General features: G+C 43.7%; 1 protein-coding gene across 1 annotated transcript in view; it reads right to left on the reverse strand.

Moving 5' to 3' along the window:
• The window catches only part of MAMLD1 (mastermind-like domain containing 1), a 51,846-nt gene extending 29,796 nt beyond the window's left edge, over positions 1-22,050 (reverse strand). Inside the window, 2 exon segments of the mRNA XM_009331406.1 lie at positions 4,116-5,834; positions 21,886-22,050. Of these exon segments, the coding sequence (XP_009329681.1) occupies positions 4,116-5,834; positions 21,886-22,050 (1,884 nt within the window).
• Positions 22,051-25,637: the final 3,587 nt, after the last annotated feature.

The following is a 25,637-nucleotide window of genomic DNA, read 5'->3' on the forward strand; positions in this document are numbered from 1 at the left end:
CATTTGGTTCCTACAGCGCAAGTGGAGCTCAGAAATGCACAGTGTGTCCCACCCAAACAACGGCTATTTATTAGCTACATCCCCCCAACAAAACAGCCGTTTAAGCTGTGGTTTGGTTTTCAACATTTTACACGCAGAGCAGTGGGCAATACTGCCCTCCTCCCCGAGACTCTCAAATTTTAACTCGGACAAACTTGGGCTTGGAAAAGTAATGGCCGCCCAAAGGGTCTCTTTTATTCCAGCCTGACTGAAACTGGAACGATCACCGGCTCCTTTTCCTGCCTTCAGGGGAACCCTCCTTTCCGTTCGCAAAGACCTGTCTCTCTTCTTATACTGGCGGGAGTAAAAGGAGAGCTCTTCTGGAAGCGGTGATGTTGTATCAGCATTGCTGAAGGCAGAATTGGGCCCAATATATCTAACATGCCAGAATAGGAGATCTGCAAGTACAAACTGTATTTAGACATGAAAATCAGGGAGATGCCCAACTATTCAACCTGCCTGGGCAAATACAGCTTTTCATACACCCAGAAACAGCCAATAAAGTCAAGTGGCTAAGCTTAAGCCCAGAAAACAGTGTGTGATAGTTTCGGAGACTATCTTTGACTCTCTGGCATTTACTACCATCTTTATATTGTGGATTTATGAGCCCAGACCTTTGAGTATAATTTCACTCAGCAAGTATCAATCCTACATGAGTAAAATGAAAACCTGCACATATCCACAAGAGCAATGTTAGCACTACCAGGCTTTGCAATATCGCACAATGCAAACTGTCAGTGCCTCAATCAATATCCGTCAATGCTCGACAATAAAGACATAGTGCTTCAGATGGGAAAAATTAGCCCTTATCAGATTTACCAGTTGTCCAGGCAATACAGGAGCTGGGATGCAGACTGATTACGCTTAAGAGATACATCATTAAGTACAAAAATGGTAGAGGTGTGAGGCGCCACTAGTAACCCAGCTTTTGGAATGTGGAGTCTTTGCTTTAATATGCATTAAAACAACAGCAAAAAGCTCTCTCTGGGTCTATGTCCCAGCCGCTGCTCTCTTCCCCATGTTGCTCTGCCTGCTACAAGGATCAAATTTCATGGTTTATTGTTCTCCCTCCAACTGGCCACCATCCACATTCTTCTTCTGTACAAAGCTGCACCTCTTGCTCAAAAGAAGAGAGTACTATGCCTTCTTTTTATAAATTTTAGTCACATCTACAAACACACACACAGAGTAAGGGGATGACTTTTAAACACTAAACAACATTCCAGGGAATGGTGTTGTTATTCTTTGAGCAAATTTCTGCGAATGAGGCTAAAAAAGGTAATTTTCCACCAGAAGGTTACTAACTTTTGAAGATGCAGAAGTTGTCTCCCCTGTCTTCTGAATCTTCAACATTTTGCCTTTTAATAAAACAACTGCTTTATGCTTGAAAGTCCTATTCATCACCTGTCTCAGGAGAGAACTGGCACCGAGATTCTGCAAAGCTCAGATTCAGCTCTGGCTACACTGCTGGAAATCAAAACAACAGTCACTGGAGATACTTCGCTATAATGGAGTAAAATTGGTACACAGTACGACAGCAGGTCGGGTCCAAAATTTCAGTATCAATGTCTCAATGTAAATACGAAATCTGTTGCAGACAAATAACAGATCTATGTGCTAGATTCAAAGAAATGTAGCAAGTATCCCAGAATTTTAAGGTTTCCTACCTAGAATATTTTTTCCATATAATTTTTCTTTTCGTTCAGCGCTCAGGACCCATTTTCTTCTATGAGATTTGCAGTAAAGTTATCAAAACCTAACAAAATGTTCCACTCCTGAACATCCACCATCTTTCTTCAGCAGCTCAACAGGCTGTAAAACTGAAGCACTGTCATCTGGTGTATAATTATTGTAATAAGTCTTACTTGTAAAATGAAGGAGGCACCATAAGCTTACCTAACTAGTCTGAAAATGTAAAATGCTCATCACCTGCAATCATTGTCTTAACTGTCCTTGATCTTTACCGATAGTCGCCAAATTATAACAACTCTCTTTCTGACAGTGAGAATCAGCTAAAAATGCAGCACAGGCAGAGCACTAGGAAAGTTGCTGGAAGAGGGGCTACTTTGGCCAATTAAAGAGACTCTGCAGGAAGCTTTCTCCCTTTTTTTTTTTTGGCTAATCATTGATGTAGGGGGTTCAGAGGTGTAAGACAAAAATGCAAAGCAGGGAAAACTAGGGCACAGGAAACCTCAGGAATCCAACAGGGACGTGGCAATTCCACACACCCAGAGGGGGAGCCAGAAAAAAAAATATGCTCAAAGGTTATGGACATACGATCAAAAGCGATCATGTTACTGCAGTTAACAACTCACCAGCCATCATCCGAGATGCAGTAAAACACCGTGAATGTATTCTTCACCCACACTGCCTCCAGAGTAAAACATCTGGTGGGCAGTAATTCATGAAGCTGCAGCAACTTACTCACTTTCAATCATATGTTCATCCATACTCCTAGATCCCAAGCCAGCAAGACCCTCTACATTGTGTTTAATTTGGGTCCCACTGAACACAAGCAGGGTCCTCATGTGCTTAAAGCAACATAATTGCTTCAGGCCTTTGTTGAATTAGGGGCCTTATATTGATAACCCTTTAAAGTGAACTATATATGCCATATCGTTACATGTTATATATTTGGATAAGCAAATTCAGCAAGTCACCAGTCCTTCCCAGCTGTCTGTTTTAAGCTGCTGTATCGAAGCAAGGGAGTACTGAGCGTGCACAACTTGGAAAAGAGTGAGTTGATCCTCAAGTGGCACAGTGGAATGCACCTCATTGATTTACCACTAGGAAGCTGACATTTAGTAACTATCCCCATATTTCTCATTGCTATCACAGGACAAGGTTACACTGAGTCACCTAGACTGAAGAAATCCACCTCTGTAAGAACCAGTCACTTAGCAGGGAAGAAGAGCAAAGAAACCCAGGCTCTGGAGTGTATTCCCCAGCTAAGCACCACACTCTTGAGTGGAACTTAGCAGAGCTTCAGAGATCAGCCTCTGGTTTGCTGGGTGAGAAGTGTGTCAACCCTTCACGAGGAGGTGATGGAGCGCCTGTGTGCACAGCTAAGCAGCTTGAAGGGTTCCACTTCCAAAGTGTTGGTTCAGCCTAACAAGATACTTGGCGGTGAGGTTCAATCTGTTTCCTCCTATTCTTCCTAACAAAAAGATAGCTGTTTATTCCTCACACTCAGGCTGCTCTCAGACTGAGTCCCCAAGCCCTTCCTTGCTCTGAAGTCCCTATCCACAGTAAATCTCTCTTATCCAGGGTAGTAGCGAATAGTGCTTCGCACCGCTCTTTGAGTGTCAGGAAGAAGGTTGCTGGAGAGAAATCAGGGCTCTGATTTCCCTGATTTCTCCCCTGATTTCAGGGAGAGCTGGCAGGCTCTCCCTCCTGCCAGCTGCATTTTTGCATTTACCAGCTCAGTTAGTATCGCAGATCAACAAAGGGTGGGGAATGGCCCTCATCCAAAGCAGGGCATTGCTTCTGGCAAATGCTGGTAACAGGTATTTCAAGTCTGCCTCTTTGCTATTTGGGAGCTGTACTGTTTGACCTGCTGTCCATGAAGGAGTCACATTTTAACTTCATTTCTCACCCCATCTGATCTTTTCTAGCCTCAGAAGCATAACACAGAGATGAATTTGTTGAAGGGCACTAAGAAAAAAATTATATATTCCCACTGAAAAGGTGATGGGAAACGTTATGGGAACATCTCTACAGCTTACAATATAAGCTAAATAAGAGTACCACCTATACACGTAAAACTAATTTATTTTAGTGGTATGAAACGTGTTTTGCCTAATAGCATAAAGTTCTCCACTGGGCTAGAAGAGACAATGCATGGTAGAATTACAGTACATTTCAACTGAAGAAATAAATAAAGTTACTTCTGATAACACCAGGATGTTGTTACTGCCTTGTCCTTGTACGTACTTGTATATACTTGGGGTATATACTTGTATATACCCCAGAAGTTCAGCGACGTTGCATTTGAAACACAAAGGAAAGTAAAAATAAGAAAATAAATGACTCGGTATTTTCACATAAGCCCTACAAGACAGAAGAGTCGTTCTCACCTGTCTGCTTTGAGATGGCAATGTGGCAGGCTGCATGTGTCTCTGCATCCGATGTGGCTGTATCAGCTGTCGAAACTGCTGCTGGAGAAACTGGCTATTGCTAGCCTGCTGGGACGGCTGCGTGGCTGGAGACTGCTGCTGCTGCTGCTGCTGCTGCTGCTGCTGCTGGAGATAGTGAATGAGAGACTGCTGCCCTTGTCCTGCTGTCAGAGGCGACATCTTTTGAGTAGCTGACTCTGAGGCAAAGTGAGACAGTGGTTTGGTGTTATTGAAAGAAAACTGGTCTTGGCTAACAGGGCTCTCATTCACCAGACCTGGCTGTAAGCTACTGGATGTCTGTTGCATAATTATGTTCATATTTTTGGACTGGTTTGTAGCCATTGATTTAAAAAGTGAGCTCTGCATACTTGTGGGGTTGCTGGTGGGAGTGATGTTAGAGATTAATGTACCTTGAGGACTGAAGGGCTGCTGATGCAGAGCTGGGCTTGACAGCTTTTCTGGCCTGTACGGTGGAGAAGGTCCAGTATTTGTGGAGGCCATGCTGGCAACCAAGTTGTTCTGTGGACTTTTAATGTTGTTGGCTGGTAAGCTGGCTGCCGTCAGGGTGGGCAGCATGGAGCTCTGCGGGCTGAAGGGCTGCTGGTTCAGAGCCGGACTGGAGAGCTTCTCAGACCCGTAAGGAGGAGAGGGGCCATTGGATGGGGTGCTGCTCGAAGTCATGCTTGAAAGCAGAGTGTTTTGAGGACTCTGAATGTTGTTTCCTGGTAAATTATTAGCGGGCATGCCAGACACCATAACACTTTGAGGACTGAAAGGTTGATGGTGTGGGGATGATCCTGCCCTGTAAGGTGGAGACAGACCAGGAGGAGACATAGTGGGCCAGCTGGTAGCCTGTACTTGTTGCTTAGTAGTAGACACCTGCTTGCTAGCTGCCAGCTGCTTTAGCTGCTGAGCGTGCCAGTTGGAGCCAGGTATGTTGGGTAAGGGTACTGGAAGCATAGGTGGTGGCTGGTTCTTGCTCTGAGCTGCTGTAGAGATGGGCGATGCAGCAGGTTTGTTTGAGGGAGGAACTTGGAAGTTAGTTCCAGCAGATGATGGTCTCATCTGAGGAGATCCTCCACTGGTTGGATTGCAGCCCGGAGAAAAATCTTTGTTAGCAACATGGTTCTCCAAGTGGGAATTCTGTGGGGAGGACTTTGGAGTGGTACTTATGTTTGGTTGAGAATGACTCAGCCCAAGTGGCTCTTCAGCCTTGCTGCATAAAATCTTCTCCAGATCCAGGTCATTGGGAGAAGGATCAGGCATTTTTGTCAGCTCTTCCAATAGATCTTGCAGCTCTTGGTCCACAGACTGTAAGCTGTTTCCTTTCTCATCATAGTGGACAACGTTATTGTTTTGCCCTCCTATTGACCCCTTCTGATTTATTTCTGTGTTGGGTGGCACTGAAAACGGGGAACCAATGCCACCGCCATTCATGTGATTGTTTTCGAGGAGCACGGAATGACCTGCGACTCCCAGGGAAGAAGCGCTGTGACTGGTGGAGAACGGAGAACTTTGCATTTCTGGACACGTCACATTGGGATTGGCACCTTGGCCCATGGCAAGGTTTACATCATCAAGACAAAGTCTTTTACTGTCATTTGGGAAAATGACATCGGGCACGCCACTGGAGGCAGGAGAGCTATCATCTTCCAGTTTTCTTTTAATGGATCCCTGTAACTGGGAAAATAAAAAAGGAAGAAGAAAGGATCCATTACTGACCTTATTCTAACATGCTCTGAAGCTCCATACTGTAACACTGGTTTGGAGATAAAGAAAATTAAATCATACAATTAAAAAACCAGTCGTGAGACAAATTCAGTCAGGATTTAGGTGGCTGCAACTTCACTGAAATCAAAAGAGTTATAGTCAGACAGAGGCTAAATCTCACATGTTGGCCTTAAAACAGATGTTAAAGCTATAAAATACTGTCATGTGAACTGTAATAGAAGTTTTTAAAATAGTTTCTGGTACCATTTCAATTAAGACATTATACTCCCTGAATAACAAACATGCCGACATTTTTATGGTAACATTTTTTAGGTCTAAACAATGGCAGATCTGAATGAAACCCTGGACTGAATTTAGTGACCTTCTGCCAGTGACTCGGATTAAATTCAGACCTGAGACAACTAAATTGTTTTACATTCTTTATAGGCAGAACATCTGAAATAACTGGCATACTTTCTAAACAAACCAAAACAAAACAAATTCTCAACTATCTATCTAAACAGACTTTCAAGCTTCCTAATCACAGATGTTTTAGATTTCAGAAACCAGTAAATAAGTCTAAGGCAGTATGGGCTTTGTTCTTTTGAAGAATTGCAACTCATTCATAAAAATGGAACTGTTTTCAAAATACAATTATATAAATATCTTGATCTACAAGAAACGGTAGAGCTGTAAATCCACAAATCTTAGGGAAAAAAACCTGCCTTATACATATAAAGAAAGTGAAACCGAAAACAACGCTTCTAATACTAATTCAGCGTGATATGGCAATCTCTTCCAAATATAATCATCCGTGGCTTTCAATTTTAACAAGCATGACCTGTATGCCACAGGATTAATCAGACATTAATATTGCTGCTTTAAGTTAAGGGAAATAAGCATTACGTCCTTGTTTATCAATAGAGGGAGGTAGCATTTAGAAAAGTATCTAATCAGCAATGGGAAAACCATAGACAGTCACTGTTCCTCTAAGCCGGCTCACAGTAAAGCCTCTCCCAGCCCTGGCCTACAATTGCAAATGCTGCCAGTCATCTAGTGCCATGAAAAAAATTCACATCTAATAACAGCTCGTATCACCAGAAAAGCCCCACCACCTAACCCCAGTGTAACCAGATCCACTCTAGGGCTGTGGTGGGTATGACTAACTTCTAAATTTTACACTAATTATTAAGCACATCACAGTTTTGCCTAAGAGTCACTATGCAACAACCAGCAGCTTTGGTGCTCTCAGACAACGGTGGCACAGGACGATCGTGGTAGGGTGCGTGGAGGCTGCAGGGCTCCTTCTGCAGCGTGCACATGAAGGTCACTGTGCAAACGGCCGATGCCCACCCCTAAATTCAGCCTATGTTCAGGCAGTCGACCACGAACATCCAATGTTCTGACCTGGGAACATGGGAGAACTGCCCGGTGGCTCACTCAGCTGGACTCACACGAGTGCTCTCTCATCACTTATTTCTAAATTGGTGGGCAGAGAGAAGATTGCAGATTTGTGTCTACAGTTGCTTAGGCTATAGATGCAGTTTAGGTTTCGTATCGGACATTGCCATGCTAGTACCCAGCTTACACAGACATTTGGAGGAGAGTGAGAGGATACAAGTTAGTTGTTCATGATCATCATGGCAGATGGAAAAGCAGGTCTGCATACTACGGAGAGCTGCTGATCAGGTTCTTGGAGGAGTTCACCTACCCTCCATCAACAGACACAGCAGTTCTGAAAGGCACTGTGGCAAAGAGACCTCTTTACATGGATATTTGCCCCCTACCCTCTAAGAGTTATCCCTTACTAGAGCAATCAGTGCTTCTCTCCTGTGACCTCCAGTTGCACTGCTTTAACATGAGTTGCACTCAAAAACCACTGGCAAGTGTGAACCGACGCCAAACGGGGAGAGTTGCTTTCAGTGCACCATTCACCGGCTACCTGACAGCCCTTTTCGGTCAGCAGTGCTACGCGTGGTTTGAATCATTGCTCTCCGAGAGACTGCCTTTATATCACAGCCAGAGACAGCTAAAGCATCGGCGATTTGATTATTCCTCTGGGCTGATGAGGCCAAAATTTGCTTAGCTTTAGGAAATGGGACAAGGCCTAAATCTTCTCCCAAGTGTTGGTCTAATGATGGATGAAATTGTTTTCCTTCATTTTCTTTGCTAAAACAAAGCCAGCATTGCATGTTTCAACAGATGTTGCCCTGTGTACGCTGAAACATGTTGGTGGAGCATAACTACATATATTTAAACCCAGACATGTATAGAGAATCTTTACAGGGGCTTCACACGTCCAAAATAAACAGAGTGTGTTCCCAAGTTGCACCCTGGGAACTTCAGGCAGGAAGCAGTGGGGGATCTCCCATACTTGGCCAGCTGACATGCTGGCATGCATGTCCTTGCCAGTGCTTCTTTTGCCATAGGACATTCCTATGCTCTGAGTTACTGGGGAAAAATTTGGGCTTTCTAAACGCATTGAAAAATAGTTTTTTAACTGTTGCACTGGGGAGTAAATGTGATGGGAAAACAAAACTCCATTTCCCCAAGACTATTACTAGATATAAACAGATAAAATAAGGCCATAGCTTTCAGATGGCATGGGCATTCCAAAACTGGGACAGGATTTTTAAATAGGGTGCTGTTGCTTAGCCCTAGTGAGAAGCCTGGCTGCAAGAGAGGCAGTGAAATTAGCTTGGTGTTATGTTCTCTTGAAAAGCAAGACTCCTATTTCCCAGGTGAATATTTGCATGAGGACCATAAAATCCAGAAGACCACTTTCCCCCAGTGCAGGCAGGTATAACTAACTCCACACAATTTAGTAGCATTCCTTTTTTTAAGATGGATTTGACTACAGCCCCAAATTTGAGAGAGAAAGATACCGTCTTTAAAGCAACTAAACAAATTATAGAATAATTTTGGTTAGAAGGGAGGCTGGGGTATCACCAGCCCTCTGCTTCAAGTACATCACAAATGAAAAAAAGTATTTCACCAGGCACTTAAGTATGAAGTATCAACTACATACAGAAATGCATTCTTGGGCTGGACAGGCTAGCTGAGAGGTTTGCTGCAGTACTCCCCGCTGAAACACACGTGGTTGTTACTCCCACGCAGCACGCTCTGTGCTGGTGCCGTCTGTGAGGAGCCAGCATTTTTCTCCCCAGCTCCCAGCGACTGCTCTCCGTGAACGTGCCACTGTGGCAGCCCTGACCAGTGCAGGGGACAGTAATGCAGTTTCATATTACGGGGACGCTGGCTGGCTCGGACATGCTAAGAACAACGGTGGCAGGAGATCATCACCGAGGCACTATGACTTTTAGGACCAGGAGCTCCTGACCTAACTCATTCAAGAAGCTGCTTGTTGCAGATCATTCATCCAGTACTCTCAGGCGTCTCAAGACCCTCTCTTTAAAACCTATCTATCCTTTTCTAGACTCTTCCCTTACTAAAAACATTTTTACTCCCCGTTTCCTTCATCTGGCCCTGGATTCCCCAGGAAGGAGCTGATCTATTCCAACTTTCTCCCCTTCTTCAAGAGGGCTTACGCTATCTGACAAAATCAACAGAAGTAAGAAGAGCACCAAAATATGTTCTTCCCCTTTCCCTGCTGATTAGTATATTGGACAGCTCTGTTTCAAATTGAATACCTGCCAAGTGAATAGAAATATTTTAAAATGTAAACACACACACACTCTTAAGCTGACTGGAGGTTGTATATGGCTAAGTATGGGAAAGCTTCATTCATATGTGCAAGCAAGGACAAAGCAGACAAGCAACAAATGGGCTCTTGTGACCTTGTCAAAATCCATTAAAATGCATTAGCATGCACATGAGCTAACTTCTGTTTGGGAATACCTGGGAAACAAAGGCAGGCCCTCCGATTTGGGGAGTATCCGATTATGAAGTCCCCGCTATCTCAGATTTGCTTTTAAAAGTGAGAATGTCATGATCCCAGCACTACTATCCTCTCAAAACCAACAGGCTGTCTTTCTGGGAAAGACCCAAGTTACAAACGAGTAGTGCTGCTAGCTTGCAATGGCAGTATAACAAGAGTAAATAATAACTGTTTACCCTGCTCCTTCCAAGGAAGCTATACAGCTGTGGTTACAAACATCTAATTTGTCACACGCTACCTCTTCGCACAGAACAGATTCCCTACGTGTGGGCAGAGCACTCCGCAGGCTTCTCTTGTGCAAGGAAGAAAAGGTAGACTCGGCAAGCAAAACTAGTCCTTGGCTGCACCCTCTCCTAGACTGAGCTCTCTGAAGTTGCCCGCTCGGGTGACTTTTGGCGTCAGGCACTCTCCAAACTCAGGAGGTGGTGCTGGCCTTGCATAACTTACTATTTCTCAACGAAGGAAGAAAAGAAGGCTGGAAGCGGCAAAAACTGAAGCAGAGAGATCAAACTGGTAATAAATATACATGGTGGTGGTTCCATTGGATTTTAATAATCAACCGAACGGGCATCTCTGGACTGGCTCCCTGCCTCGCTGTCACTCGGCCTTCCTCCTTTCTTTAATACCTCAGCTGTCCTCAGCTGCCACTCCAGCTCTCCACGTGAGCCAGGCTGCCCCATGGCCCTGCTGCCAGCGCCTGTTAATTCTCCACCCGTCACTCCCTCCTTCGCCTGCACGGTATCTGGGAGGCAAGAGCCAGCGCGGCCCGCTCGGGAGAGCCTCGTTTCTCCAGCCTTGCGACGATCCCCCTTCCACCAGAAAGAAGCCAAATCTAACCAGAGTTTCCTATTTAGGTCAACGTAATGCAGAATTGAGAGCGAGGAAAAACGTTAGGCGAGGTATTTCTGTGCCTCCTCCTGGCTTCTGCAGCCTGTCAGAGATTCAAGCCTTGATTTACAGCAACCGCAGGGTGCTGATTATTGATCTGCAACCACCCCACCCCACTCACTGCCATTGAGAGATCCAACCTACAGCAGCGATTCCCACACCTACACAGCTTCTTCAAGCGAGAACCGAGCCTGATGGGACACTGCCATTTTGAACCGACATCTGTAGAGTCTGCTTGCGTTCTCCTTTGGTGGCTAGTCCACCTCCCCCAGTCTCCAGCATGCACCATCACTGCCGGAGACTCTTTTGATTTAATAGCACGAAATCCATGGATCCATGACTGGGATATCCAGAATGGGAGTCAGATAACCTTCTTTCACTGGGAATCTCAAGACCCTTGTAACTCTTGGGAAATCCCAGGTGGTGGCTTTTCTGTTTGTTTGACTGAAGAAAAGAGAGAAATGATGGTAAAAGGAGACAGGGCAGGTGGGGAAAAATTCAGTCTCACCACAGATACTGAGATTTGCTAGTGTTGTGGCAGCTTTGCACAAAGCCTTTCAGAGCAAGACACGGGTGCCTCAGAAACCTGGGGAATCCAGATCACCAACACGCTGCTAAGATCTGGCATATCTGAATTATTTTGAGAGAGAGAGCACGTTGAATTCTTGGTGGAAGGGCTGAGCAACGCAGCAGCCTGAGATGAGAAGTCTTTTTTCCAGTATTTTTTCAAGGTATATTGCAAACTGGTTTTTCCCTCTGCAAAGTATAAAACCTGAGTCTAAGGTTTGCTCAGCTGAGCTGACCAGAGAATCTATCACTCTGTGTCTCTTTCAAACACCAGACAGTGCCAAAACTGGAAGTATGTATTTGCCAGAGGCAAACTGTTCGCAGCATTCAGCGATCAAGACTTCAGTCTCTGTGGCTTCAACAAGCTTCAGCGAGAGCTATCTGCCCATCAGCCCAAAATGTTTCTATCTGTTCTGACAAAAACAGTCATGTAATGAGAAAATGAAACTGGCAATTTTCCATATAAAACAAGAAAACTTCACTAATTTTTCTCCTGTGCCTTAAATACACAATTTGGAAAGGTTTGTGCTCTCTATTGCTCATTTCTCCACACTCTAGATAGATTTTAATGTCTTACCAATCTTTGAGGACAGTTCATGAAAAAGAGGTGAGAATTTGACTGTGTGTTTGAAGGCTGGAATGTGGATCTGATATAGTACTACCTTTTAAATAGCAGCAGTTACTTGCAGCCCTGCTTGAACTATCAGACGCGCTGCTTTCGGTAGCAGGCTGGCTTGCACATGAGCAACAAAACCCAAATGCTCATGGGGAAAGAACCCATTTAACTACAGCAGAACCTGGCACTGCATTAAGTGCATTTAGCACATCTGCGAGTTTGCATTTGTGCATGCTGGCTGCGGCTTGGTAACAGAAACTCACGTTATATATATGAATCCAAGAAAAAATGCCTCCTGCTGACCAGTGAGTAGCCAAAGCAGTCCATGACTACGAGGAACATAAACCATGCTTTATCAAAGTCACATCTTGGGCTACAAGGAGAACTCAAGGAGGCTCAAGCAATTAAAACTACCATTCACTTTCTCCATACTAAGATTAAACATAAGCTAAAATCACATTCTTCCTACTGCTTTAGGCTGTTTGACCCTTCTGATTTCAAGCGATTTCAGCATGGATGGACATAAAGTTGTCATTTCACATTGTCAGGAAAGAGATCACATTGTGATTCCAAGCTACCAGAGATGTGTTTCGCTATGCTTAAAAATAGCAATACCCCAACTCCTCAGCTAAGGAGTACCAGAGTAAAGTCTGCTTTGGGGTCTGTTGGGTATTTGTAGGCTGGAAAGGTGGCAGATCCGTTTGTAATGAGGTGTGGTAGTGGAGAAAGGATTATGAATAGGGAAAATTCACAGGGTGGATTTCCTCCTATTCATCACGCTCATGGAAATCAGCAACTGGAAGGGAGGATGTAGGAAGAGGAACCAGGGATGTAAGCAGTCATTTTAACCATGAAAGGACACAGGTTATTAGCTAGCTTGTATGTATTATGTGGATTATTTTTACCTGGAACTACCGATTCTCCCGATTTTTAATTTACAGTGGCAATATGAAATCCACCACCTTTAAAACAAGCATATTAACATAGATTGGAAGTAGCTACTTAGGCTATGCACACGTAAAATGCCTCCTGAACACCACTGCTACATTTGTAGAATTTGATCTTCCATCAGTACAGCAAACATCCGTTGACTTAACGGGAGCGTGCTGTGATCCTTTGCCCCATTACTGTCACCACTCATTGTGATCTTCTCCAGCTATTCCCTCAGTACACCAGGAACCTCAAGCTGCGTTAAAAGAGAAAGAGGAAACAAGGTGTGTGCTTTCCCTTAATAAAGGTGGCAACGCTCCCTGTTGTGAGTGCAAAAATATGGGAACTAACAGGGCAGTTGCTCCCATGCCTGTATGCATCACCTGGATCTGGGCTGACAGACACACCTCGTGTACGTCTCCAGAGACCATGACAAGAGGTTTTGCTTGCTTGCACTGTCGCTCCAGAGCTACGATCGATTCCCCTTCCCTGTTACATTGCTGCGGTACACCAGGTCTCTTGTTTGACTGCTGAATATATGTGAACTTTTAAATAGTGACTGCCGACCTGGCACTTTCATCTACGTGGCCTTCTTCCCCAAGTCACCGTGCAGCATAGGAAGTAATCCTGGCTGCAAGTACTCAGAACTGCATCATTTTGCTGGTAAGCACAAAAATCCAAAACATCATGACTCTACAAAACCGGAAAGATGTGATCTTACAATAAGCTTAAACCACAGAAACTAACAGGAAATTCAACCTGGACTACCAAGAGCCCGAAGTATTAGCTTTTTTTCCTAAATCTTAACCAAAAATTAAAGGGAAGGAAATACTACAATTATGATTTTCTCATACCAATTTGTGTGAATGCAGTTATGCTCATAATGACAGAAATCTATCTGAGGTACATCCTGCTTTAAACTGGAACACCTTACAGGCTACACAGCAGCAAGTCTGTGAACAAGGTTTTTCTGGTTACCCGTGTGTAAAATTACAGGCAACATCACTAATGTCCGTGTGAAGGTATCAGTGTAGTATCAGTTCCAAGGAGAAAAAAAACAAAGGCAAGAATATACCTATTTTGCCATCCCACACAAGCCAGCCACATGCAAGAGACCAAGTAACATTCACTGTAAAGAAAAGAAAAAAAGAAAAACCCTGAACCAGTAGCTTTGCTCCTTTTCAGGTCAGACAGAATTACCAATCTCATTCAAAAGGCACCAACAGAGATCTGCCCTATCTATCAAAACAAATGTTCAGAGCCTTCCCATCTTGTCTTTCCTTAGCTGTTTTCAGTATTAACGGCACTGTTAAAATGGAAATTTTTCCAGGAGAAAAATTGCTGTTGACAAATGGATCTGGAGGAACAGGACTACTGCTTGCTCCTGTGTTGTACTGCTAGCAGGAGATCTCTGTACAGATGCCTCTTAATTAGTCATCTGAAGATTTACAGCAATCACGTCACGCATATTGTTTGGCTGTAACTTCCACATTCCATTTAATGACAAGTGTTATTAACTAGACAGCTGAAGACAGAACAAGTTCTCTGCCTCTTGGTTTTTAAGCTGTAGTACAAGAGCATTTCTTTCATAACTGGCTGTGAATCAAGATCAATCTTAGACTCAACGCCTTTCCATCAGTATTACCTCATCTTACCTCAGTTTTAATACCAGCAGTATTGTTTTATATCTTTTTTTATAGTCCATTAATTTCAAAGTCCTATGGAACACTTTGCAGTAATTTTGTAGACTACATTAATTTCTCATGGCAATAGCTAGGCTGGAGAATTGCAGATCGTCTCCACTGAGCAAAAAGTGATGTTTTTGCTACTTGGGTCTACTGGGATTTGAAAGATACTTTTCTCTCTTCTTTTTCAGCCCCTAACACTGGCACAGCTAGGCAATGACCACAAGTTAACAGGAGCTAAGTATAAGAAACAGGCTGTTTACGTTCCTAAAGTATGAGGTAGGTTTACCATTTACTAGACAACCAGATAAAACGCAGTCTGACACTTCTTTTCTGCTACACATTGCACTATTTTTTAAAATCCCAGAAGACTTCTGCGGTTTTATCAAACTACGGGTTCCATTTTGTCAAAAGGTACGGTTGGGGCATTAACAGCCTGGAGGCAAAGGCTTCAATTAGGTCAAACCTGGGGCCAAAAAGCTCTCAAATTCTCAGAACAATAAGAAACAACGAGATTTCAGTCTGAAAAAAAGCCACTTTTGTTTCAACAGCTGAAGTACTCACACTTACTCCCCCAAAGAATAATAGCTGCAAGCCTCACCTGTGTGGCTGCACCTGAACTCTAAGGCTGTGCAGCCTTACGTCTGACTGCTGAGCGGCCTTCTGCTTACTTTCTGTATTGGAAAGCAATGCATTACCGCATCCAGAGCTCTTCTTGAGGCTTGGCGGGGGACAAAACACTTAAAGCTTCTCCTAAGTGGTATCAGAAACTGGAGCACAACTCTAAGAAGGATGGAACAAACGGGCAAGGAAAAGAAACGTCCTGAACGGCTCCTCTCCTACTCATTCATCCAGGGCCTTTGTTAGCCTCCTGGATGTTCCTCCGCCTTTCAAAAAATGAAACAATAAACAGGATATTGATTAATACAGAACCATAAAAACAAGCCTCACTTAGAGTAAAAAGATCACGAACCTAGTGAGTCTCTCACTGAACCTGGGTGTAGGGAGAGGTCTTTACACATCCAGAAGCAGCAATGTTTTGTAAAGCAGAAGAGTCTGGTAGTGAATATTTAATTTGTTTCTGGCTACTTCATTTTATCCTACCACTTTCATCTTTACCTACACAGCAACTCCACTATTCTCCGTGTGCACTAACTGGAATAGGAACACGGTTCGTTGGCAACATGTTATTTGTAGGCTTCCTTCCTCCTGGACCAGCGAGATGACCGGACCAGCGTGCAGCTCTGGCTCCTACAACGCACACTCTTTGAACAGCATCTGTTACTTCCAGGGACGTTTAAAGGGATTCTGCAAAATAGTGGTACAAAAAACCCCAAACCAAACACAGACCATCGCCCCACTGCTTAAGCCCTCATCCTGTATAAAGCCGTTGAAATCCTGGCCTCAATGAAGTAAGTATTTTGGGACACTGACTTCAGCAGGGATGGGATTTCATTCTTTGCTCTTCCATTATTATTAACTAAAGGAGTGAATTAAAAACACACAGGATTCGGAGAAATTCTCTCCAGCAGAAAACGCAATGCTTAAGTTACTCGGGTTTTAACCAGAGAACCTCTCGACTTGCTATAGATACCAGTTCCCCTCTGTCCTAGAAGCAATGTTAATCACACATTCATCACTGCAAATTGACAACATAAATGCTGACTTGTGCAAACAATGTTAGAGAAAATGGTGTTCTTGCTTCAGAAGTGAATTACACAGCCTTTCAAGCTTTCTACACTTCTCAGTTTTATGTAAACTCTAATTTCTAAGCCTTTGTTCTGCCTTTAAAGGTCACACAGTTGAAAGCGATGAAGCATAGCATGTGTTCCCACTGATATTAAAATACTGTTTACTAAATCATGCATATAAATGTAAAGAAGAAACTGTTTGCAACCTACTGCGTTAATAAGACATGATTTATCAGACAACACGGTTCCAAGTATCAACATGTGGAATGTAAAAATCTGATCTTAATCACGCAACGTGATTTTTTTTGTTGTTTTTGAAGTAAGGTCTCCACATTGCCATGCAATGTCACTATCTTCTAATGACACCATATTTGACTGATTAAACTCTTAATCTTGCAAATGCTTAACTTCAGGAATACAAGCGGTCTTTTTAGATTCGAGCATATGATTGCACATTTGCAAGATCAGGATTTCATTTGCATATTCAAATTGCAAAACTGCATCTTCCCTTTGTCTGTGTAAGGCCAACTATAGCACTCCAAATGCTAAACAACCACCGTAGAGTTGGACAGTATTTTTAGCATCTCTATGGTGCACTTCTATCTTTAGCTGCTGTGTTCACAAACAATCCCACAGGACACTGCATAGCTAACATAGCTCGGGCTCTTCATCACATTCCATTTTTCTCCCAAAACATGGTGAAAGCAGACTATACAACAGGCCAGTTCAGGACCTGTCAAAGTTTCCCTAGATGCAGTGTCCTGAGCAGAGCAGAACTATATCAAAGTACTAAAACAATAAAACATTAGAGCATTCTGCTCCGGAGTGGGGATGGAGGTTGTCGTGACTTCCTCCGGGGAAAATGCAGCTCTACACTCCAAGTTTGCACTGTGTAGATAAATCAAGGAGGACAGTGAAGGATTTCTGCGTGTTGTTTCCTAGCAGGATGTGCCCATGGGTTTACGGCAAATTTCTGGTCAAAGCTTAACCCTGCAAGAGAAGTTAATAATTGAACTTGCCAAATCATCACAATTTCTAAATCCAACTGCGTCTTGTTTTTACAAAGAGGCATATTAAACCAGTGAGCCATTTTATTAGACTCATGCTCATGTAACAAAAACATGTGTTAGCTCTTGAGTGCCAAGTATCATCCTGGAGGGTTACCAATCCCTGTTACAGATTTTGTAGCCAGCCTGCAGTTATCTGTCATAACAGAGGAGGTAGTTTTGAATACAGAGACTGAAGCATGCTGCTCGGTTCGGGAATACTTTACGTGGTCCTAGTCTCTTTGTAAAACTCTAGGAAGGAGATGTACTGGAGGGTGAAAAAAAGAGCTTGAAACTTACTGCTGACTGTAGCAGGACTATTTCGCGGAAGCCTCCTGGATGGCTGGGGCATAGCCCCAAGCTTGCTCCTTCATTCCTTAGAGGAACTTTTCAAAATGGCTGCAGCACCACCAGTTCCAGCATGCAACTATAGCAGCTGGGTCAAGTCTGAGTGCATAGGAAACGTTTTTAGTCTCATCTGTATGAGGCGTTTCAAAACTACAGGTTTACCACAACGAGAAAAAACTCATCATGGGAATGGCAGTATTAATCAGATGATTGACCTTTGAAGCTTCAAATCTGAAATGCTTGCCACACCAAGATGGAGCTGCATGTGGAGACAATAGCCTCGAATATCTTGATTTACAGAGGAAGTACTGATGGAATCCCATATATCCTGTTAATGGTGAAGGGAAGGGAATTATGTAAAGGAACTATTTTTTTCATTAAGTGCCTTCGCTGAGGTTTGCAGATGAGCCTAGACACTTGGCTCCAATTTGATTTCAAGGGGACAAGATAACCTGAAAACCCTTAGAAAACCTTAGACCTTGCGAGTGCTTCACAAATGGGCTCCTCATTTCCCCATTTACACTTATCTGCTCTCCCATTACTACATGCTATCAAACACTCTGTTATTAAAATTCTTTAAATGATAATGGGACTTTCCAAACAAACTGTGTTCATTAGCTTCCTCTACCCTATCACAGGTATGGCTGTACGGCTAGGAGGTGTGAGAACTGGGGAAACAGCATCAGGGCTAGGAGGGTGTCCCTTGGCTCTCCGGCAGCACCAGAGCAAGGCTGAGATGCACAGGAGCCAGCGGCCAGGCAGCAGCACGTACTGTGCACTAGGTCTACAACACACATCTGCAGTGTTTCTTCTTTTTTTTTTTGGTCAGAGTTATTTTTTTCCTTTTAAGCATAGCACGTGTTCAATCAAGAATATCACAGTTATTCATTCAAAGTGTTCGCATCATGTAACATGAGCATCAAGTTAAGGAGAAAAGAAAAAAAAATGCAAGTACTTTGTTTTTTCTGAGCCCCTTCTTACAGAACTTCATTTTTAAATGAGTAGAGGCTTCCCCTCCACCCAGGATGCGAGGTTGACATCCTGGGGTATGGTCCTCATCCTACTAAGGGCTCCTTAGCTGAAAACCGTGGGTTGCAAGACTTGGCCTTTACTAAGAAACAATGATATTACAGGAAAACTCACTGCATACTTTCGAACATCAACAGTAAATTACCCTTCCATTTTTTAATACAGACACGATGTCTGGAGTTGAGCAAACACATTCTTGAAAGGTCAGAGCTCTTAAACTGTATGAACCTAGTTTAGGATGAAAAAACCTGTTGTTGCCTTTTAGTTATGACATTTCAGTTTACCCGCAAGAATTGCACTACTTCCCCTAAAAGTTTTCAAGCCCAAGAACACTTTCCCAGTGTTGGAAAGTGAAGGTAAAACTCTTTTTCTGTATTAACTTATCACAGCTGTCACCGAATCCAGTGATGTGTCAAGAATACAGCCATTTCTCCCAAAGGGCTTCAGCTACTAGCAGAGGCACGTGTGGGGAAGCCCTGTCCGCTTTCGAGAAGGGGGTGGAGGAACCCCCCACTGGCCCAGATAGCAGCCGATGGCGAGTCGCTGCCCAGGCGAGCCACATGTGACCATTCGCACCAAACTTTGCAAACCTGAAAGAACTATGAAATCTCCTAAAATACAGAGCTGGAGGGCGGGTAGCTCTTCATTTTTTCTGAAAGAATGGGAGGAACTTCCTCTTTCAGTTACAGTTACATGGTCTAGCGAGGATATAACTGCTGTAACGATCAGGAAACGACTGTCATGTCGGATGGCACTATGGAGCGTTACTGGGGAGCTGCAAGGACCTTGTGAACTGGGGACAAAAGTTTGGATTTGCTGGAAGTGCTCTGATCTGTCACTAAACACAGTGTTGTGTCCACCTTCAAGTTTCAGGGCACTAAGGGAGCTGAAGGAAAACCAGTTTAACCCTAGCCCAAAGAGATGAGGTTCACTTCATCACTTTAGACCGTATTCCTTCCCTGGGGCTCAGACATCCCGAAGCCAAGGCTGCACTGAGCTAGCTCTGGGACTAATTAGCGCGGGTGAGCACGGTGTTAATGCGACCCACCGCACTGGGCCACGCTGGGACCTCAGCAGGACATTGCGTGTGCTGTGCCCAGGTAGGCTCAGCAATCTCAAGCTGAATTGCACTGAGAGAAACTCCCCTTAGCTTATTCAGTGCTGGTGAACAGGGACATCTTAGGCATGGTAAGGTGATTGTCCTCTATATTATGAAATGACAGCCCCCCAGGTGGAAGTTGCTGAACGCCAGCTGAGAAGCACTGACTGACTGCAAATGCAATGGGGATTGAAACAGGTTAGCCACTAAAAAGTGGTGGAGTGTAACCATTTTATTTCATATTGGCACAGAGGCTGTCAGGTACTGCTTTGTAGAAGGGAACGCAACTTCTTCAAATGGAGTAACTTGAGCACTTCCAAGTGCTTACCATGGCTGCAACCCCTCACCTCCATCCTTACCGGCATGCAAAGCTCCTGCCAGCTTAGCTTTGGTCCTTGACAGTATTTCCAGCATGCATCGTGAGCATCGATATACATTTCATAAGTCTCCCATTCCCAAGTTCCTAACGGAGAGCCAACTTCTCTTCTGAACCAAATTTTCAGTGGAGTCCCTCCTAGTGCCCACCAGCGCCATTGGTACCACACCGTGGCATGGTGCGTACCCAGCCCAGTACACCTCATCCCACCGCTGTGGTTGCTTTGGAGGAAGAGAGCTCCAGTTCTTCAAAACACCTATTTTCTATTGAAGTTGCTTGCGGGGACTGCAAAGAACCTGTACCTGGTTTCCTGTGCTTCAGTCACTAGATTTGCCAGACATGATATAGGAAATGGGCAGGAAACATCAACCTTACGTATCGTGGCAATTCTTCCCCTTCCCTCCATGCCACGTCTGAGCAGCACACCAAGACCTGACCTTGCACTTTCTAGTGCAGCCTTTCCTACACAAACATTTGAGTCGGATCTAGAGCCAAAACCAAATAAAAAGCCAAATACATTGCCTATTCTTTTTTTAATAAAACAGCCTGACATCCTGTTTCACACCTATTTGTACTCAAATCTAAAACAAACTGCACATTTTTAACTGCAGGAATTTTGTAAGATCAAGAAAAATTAAAAAACTCAACCTATTTTTTACTCCTTCTGGTACCAGTGTAAAGACTGTTAAAGAACTGATATTCCTGGAGCTCTGTACAGACGTGAGAGGTGCTGATGCACAAAAAAGGTGTAGTATGATTAAGCACGAGTTAGGAGGTTTCAGCTGTTATACTTCTCCCTCTCCCTTTCACAGTCATCTTAATTTTGCTTCCACTAAAAAAATCCAAGGCAGAAAACCAATGAAGACCTAGTCCTTCACCTTGCTTCTTTGCGCAATCATTTGGACAATGGATGTAAAATAGTACTTTTCTAACCTGGCAGCATTTTATATTCACTTTATCCAGGTGTAAATGACAGCATAAGTAGTAAGGAAGTGGAATCAGATACAGCATGTATTTCTCTAATAGAACTACCCCTCTTTTCCTCTTAAACACTTTAAATTGAAATACAGTTTTCCTCTTTTGTTTCCCCATTAATTATATATGAACAGGGAAAGACAAACGTCAAATGTATCTTTAAAAGAAAAATGCACCACGATTTATCACTCCTCCAATAAAAAAAAAAAAATCTCCTTCTTCCTGGATTAGTCCTTTCTTTTTACAATAGTCGTCTTACCTTTTTGTAGTTTCTATTTACTGCCAAGAAAACATGCCTTATTATATCACTGGAGAATCTACAGGTCCTAACTGATCATCCAGTATCTTCCAGATCATGCCATTTGTACTGGTGATCATTTTTGAAAAATCAAGTCTGTATCATATTTGGTCATGACCAATTAAGAATTGACTCACAATACTGAACCCGATTTGGAGTACTTTATGTTAGTACACAAGAACACACCAAAAATAACGCATGGGAGAAATGGGGGGACATTGGTGTAAACTTCTGATTTAAGGAAGTTTGTTCTCCAGCAGCACACTGCATGTTCCCTTACACAGCGTTTCCTGATTTTTGCAAGACAAATCTGTTCTGTAACAAGACAGACACTCAGTCAGAAGTGTCAATATGAGTAACTCCCTGAAAATACACTTTGCTCATTTACGATACAGCGTTTCTAATGTGGGACATGAAACCGAACTGCGGGAAAGGAGCTTATGGGGTTGCCTGCAAGCGAGCTGCACCGACGGCAAAGCGCAAGGCCCGATTCCTCAAGCCGGCAAAGACAATGCGATTCCCTGCAAGAACGGCAGCGCGAGCGTATCAGACGCCCTGTCACCACGTTTGTTCACCAAGCGGTTGTGCAAGACGAGATTTTGCTCGTCAGTAAGTACCTCCCGCTCCCAGGGCAGCACGGGTGCCGCGGCGCCCGGCAGGACGGGGCTCTGCCGGGAGGGCGCCTCTGGCAGCTCTTGCACAACAACTCTGAAAACCACCAGCTCATCGGGACTGCCCATTTAATTATGCCAAAACGGCGCTGCGACGGGATTCCTAGACAGCTCTCGCATTGCCACGGTCTGGATCTCTCATTGCCACATACTAGTTTTGGGTTTCTGAAAGAGGTTGAACTTTTTTTTATTTCCCTAAAATGTGTAGAAGCTCATGGATTGAATGGGAGGGAAGGAGAATTAACCTCAAGTGCGTTTCCTTTACTTGCTAATGGTTTGTGCTTAACTCTAAGGGTAATCCAAGAACAAGGAGGAATTTTTGTTACCCCTTAAAAATGTGTTTATGTTTATCTCCATATGAGAAAGCAGCAGCAGCCTTCACCAACATGTAGTATGTTCCTGGCTTCTGAAGCAAACGGCTGTCAAACAACTAAATACTTTTAATAGAAACCTGGTCCATTAATGAGCTGAACCATCAAATAGTCACGCGAGAACAGCAAACAACGCCAGGAAGAGCTGCTGTCTTTCCATGCTGAACAAAAAGCTATTTACAGCAAGAGAAATAATGCAACCTCTAATGCTTCTTTGCTTCCCTCTCCAACACATTTGAACACAACTTTCCTTTGGTTCCTGATACAAATTTGAAGAAACAAAACTTGCCTTTTTCTGTGCTGACTTGTTCCTGGGTGCTCCTTTGTGCAGATGTCCCTCTCACGACCCATTTTGCCACATTCCAGTGCCAACTGCAGATCTCATTGGGTCCAGGCTCCCCGCTGCCTCATGCATCAAGCACACTTCTGTTTGGGTATCTCAGTGCTTGCCAGTAATATTTTTTAAAATAAAAGCAAACTTGGTCTTTTCCTCTCTGAAATCTGTCTTTGTGATATTCTATATGCAGAGTAATCTCTATTCTGTTTTATAACCAGATCTGGGCTGCTGAAACAACTGGAAACTTTTCAGCTGATTTCAGTGGGCGTTTCTCTGCGTATCTACTCCCAGTTAGCTCTTCTGAGAATGAAATGATCGCCACATCTTTTATAACGACACCCGCGCTTATTCTCACCTTCTGCATACCTGTGCATATAGAGATTTTATTGTTTCTGCACTCACCATATTTGATTTGTTTCAAACCCCATGTGCAGTACAAAGAACTACGCTACGCGGAAGAGAAAGTCTGTGTCTAACACAAACATTTATAATTCCAAAGCTTTAGACAACAATCGAGATAAACCTAGCATCAACTGCAGTGCAAGCCGTGGTGTGCAATTCAAAGGGGGCCCTGAAGGTGCAATTTGCATTTAATGTTTTTGCCGTTAGCTCAAGCTTTAGGTGAAACAAAAAACCCCTCATTAGTCAGGTGGAATAAACTGAAGGTGAAGTCTGCGGCACTCCTACTTGGTGTGGGAAGAACCACGCTCACTTGACAGGCAAGGTGATGCTACATCCTGCGATAAAGATTTAATTTCTGTAATTTTTATTTGTGAAAAAGGATCGATCCCCCACATTTTAAGTATGTTCATCAAGGAATTCCTAACAACGGTAAATCTGCGCGCAATGCTTTCCTCAAATTTTTTGCCTTCCGCATACAGGACAGCTGCTTTCCAGCCAAAGCACTGGGATATAGAAATGGGCTGCTCTGATTTATAACTGAGGTGTTTAAAATCAGGCAATCTAATTATCGACTTGATAGCCCACAACGTCTGCAGTCAGCAAAATTTTAAAAATGCAAAATATTGACAAGATCAGACAAATACATAATGAGGGAGTTGTTAAAATGCAAATTGCCTGCCTTCTGGTATTGCTGTGGTGTACAGCACAGGACCCTGGAGCCTGCATCTAGCCCCAGCCTCCCTCTAACTCCGAGCTGGTTATGAGGGAGGAGAGAAATGGAGCTGGGGAAAATGAATGGGCAGAGCTATCCCAGGCCAGCCGGATGGGCCCCCACATCACGGGGGCCCCCAAAGAGAGACAGTGACTGCGTGGGAACGGGAGGCATTGCGATGTATAAGGAACAGGTGGCCCCGCACCCACTGGACCCCAGACGGGATTTCAGAAAGGCCCCGGCCACAGAGGGAAGCCCGACAACGGCAGTTCAGGGCCAGGTCTTTTTTGGGAGAACAGCCAGAAGTGGAAACTTTTTGCAAGTTGGTGAAACTTGACATCAAAATTCATGAAAGGCACCGCTTTAAGATTTGGTAAAAAAAAAAAAAAATCCGAAGAAAGGATGTGACGGAAATCCTCTTTATCCAACCTGCTCCAGGATGCTTGGACCAGGCTTTAAGGAGACAAAGCCCAGTGCCCTGATCAGGTTTGAGAAGTCCTAGCTGGAAGGTGAAAGAGGGTATCGTTACAAGCCATATAATTCCCTCCTTTCTCATCTCTTGCCCCCAGCTTTTTCTTCTCATTTAAACAGCCTTATAGTCCTGTGGACTGTGTAGTGCACGCTTATTATTTCACCTTGCAGACACATTCTTGTAAGTCTGAGGGCTGCGTATGTGTCTGGATGTCTATAATAGAACAAGTAAAATAATACCATTCCCAGCTGTGGGCTGGATGATCTAAGCCCCCACCAGGAGAAAACTTTGATGGATATTATAATTTTATGCAATGCATTTCAATCACGTTAATATTGCTGTAACAACCGCTAAAAACTATGCCAATATAGATGGTGACACCCAATTAACAGGCAAATACTAAGGGGGAGGTTAAATGCTAATTTTATATTGGCATTTAGCCTAAGAACTTCATTATGCCATCTTCTATTTTAAACTGTAGCCATCCCACCTTGTGCTGTGCTGCTGTCCGTTCTTAGTCAGTATTACGTGAATCACAGTAATTCCTTGCAAGACACACAGGGTCACAACCGTATGGAGCTAGACACCCGCCCAAAACCAGAAGAAAAGATGGTCCCTGCCCCCAAGAGCTTGCGGTAACTCTGAAGCTAAGCTTTATCGACACTTGGAAGGGAGATCTGGTGCAGGGCGTTAAAGTGACGGTTCAGACAGACGGGTGTAGCTACTCGATGCTCCTGAAGACGCATTGAGAGGGAAAGGACACTGCAGCGATACAATCATCTCCACTGAAACGGGCCCTTTTCAGTACCTGGTTAGGAGCGTCCATAGGCAGTGTGGAGTCAGGCGCTCAAAAGGTTGCTGAGCCTCCCCGGCCATTAGTGAGCAGCACTGATACAGAGCCAGTTCTTTATCTCATCTTTCAGACAAACAAAATCCAAAATAGATGGAGCTTAACACACACAGATAACAGCAAAGGTACAGAAACAAATTGAAAAATACTACAGCATACTTGCAGCTACAGCCAGGACTGTGGTAAAGCTGTATTGAATTTGCAGAGAAATTAGATGCCTCGTTAACTGTGGATAGATGCACAACTGCCCAAATTTAAACTTCCTCCTTTCCCCAGCTCACAACAGTCATTACAAATCATGCAGCTGAATGAAAGCTGAAAAAGCACTTAGAGCTCAGCAATTTTGCTGCGGTGAGTCCAATAATAAATGAGGGAAGAGGGGTGGCAGCACTGATAATCTTTATATCAAAAACATTTTCTGCAAAGCAACCTACTATTTATTGTTCATATGCAAAATACATCATAGGGAACGAACTGTCCTGCATTTTATAGACAGTAATTTTATTACAGAT

Source organism: Pygoscelis adeliae, unplaced genomic scaffold (genome assembly GCF_000699105.1).
Source record: "Pygoscelis adeliae isolate BGI_AS28 unplaced genomic scaffold, ASM69910v1 Scaffold100, whole genome shotgun sequence".
Classification (NCBI taxonomy): Eukaryota; Metazoa; Chordata; class Aves; order Sphenisciformes; family Spheniscidae; genus Pygoscelis; species Pygoscelis adeliae.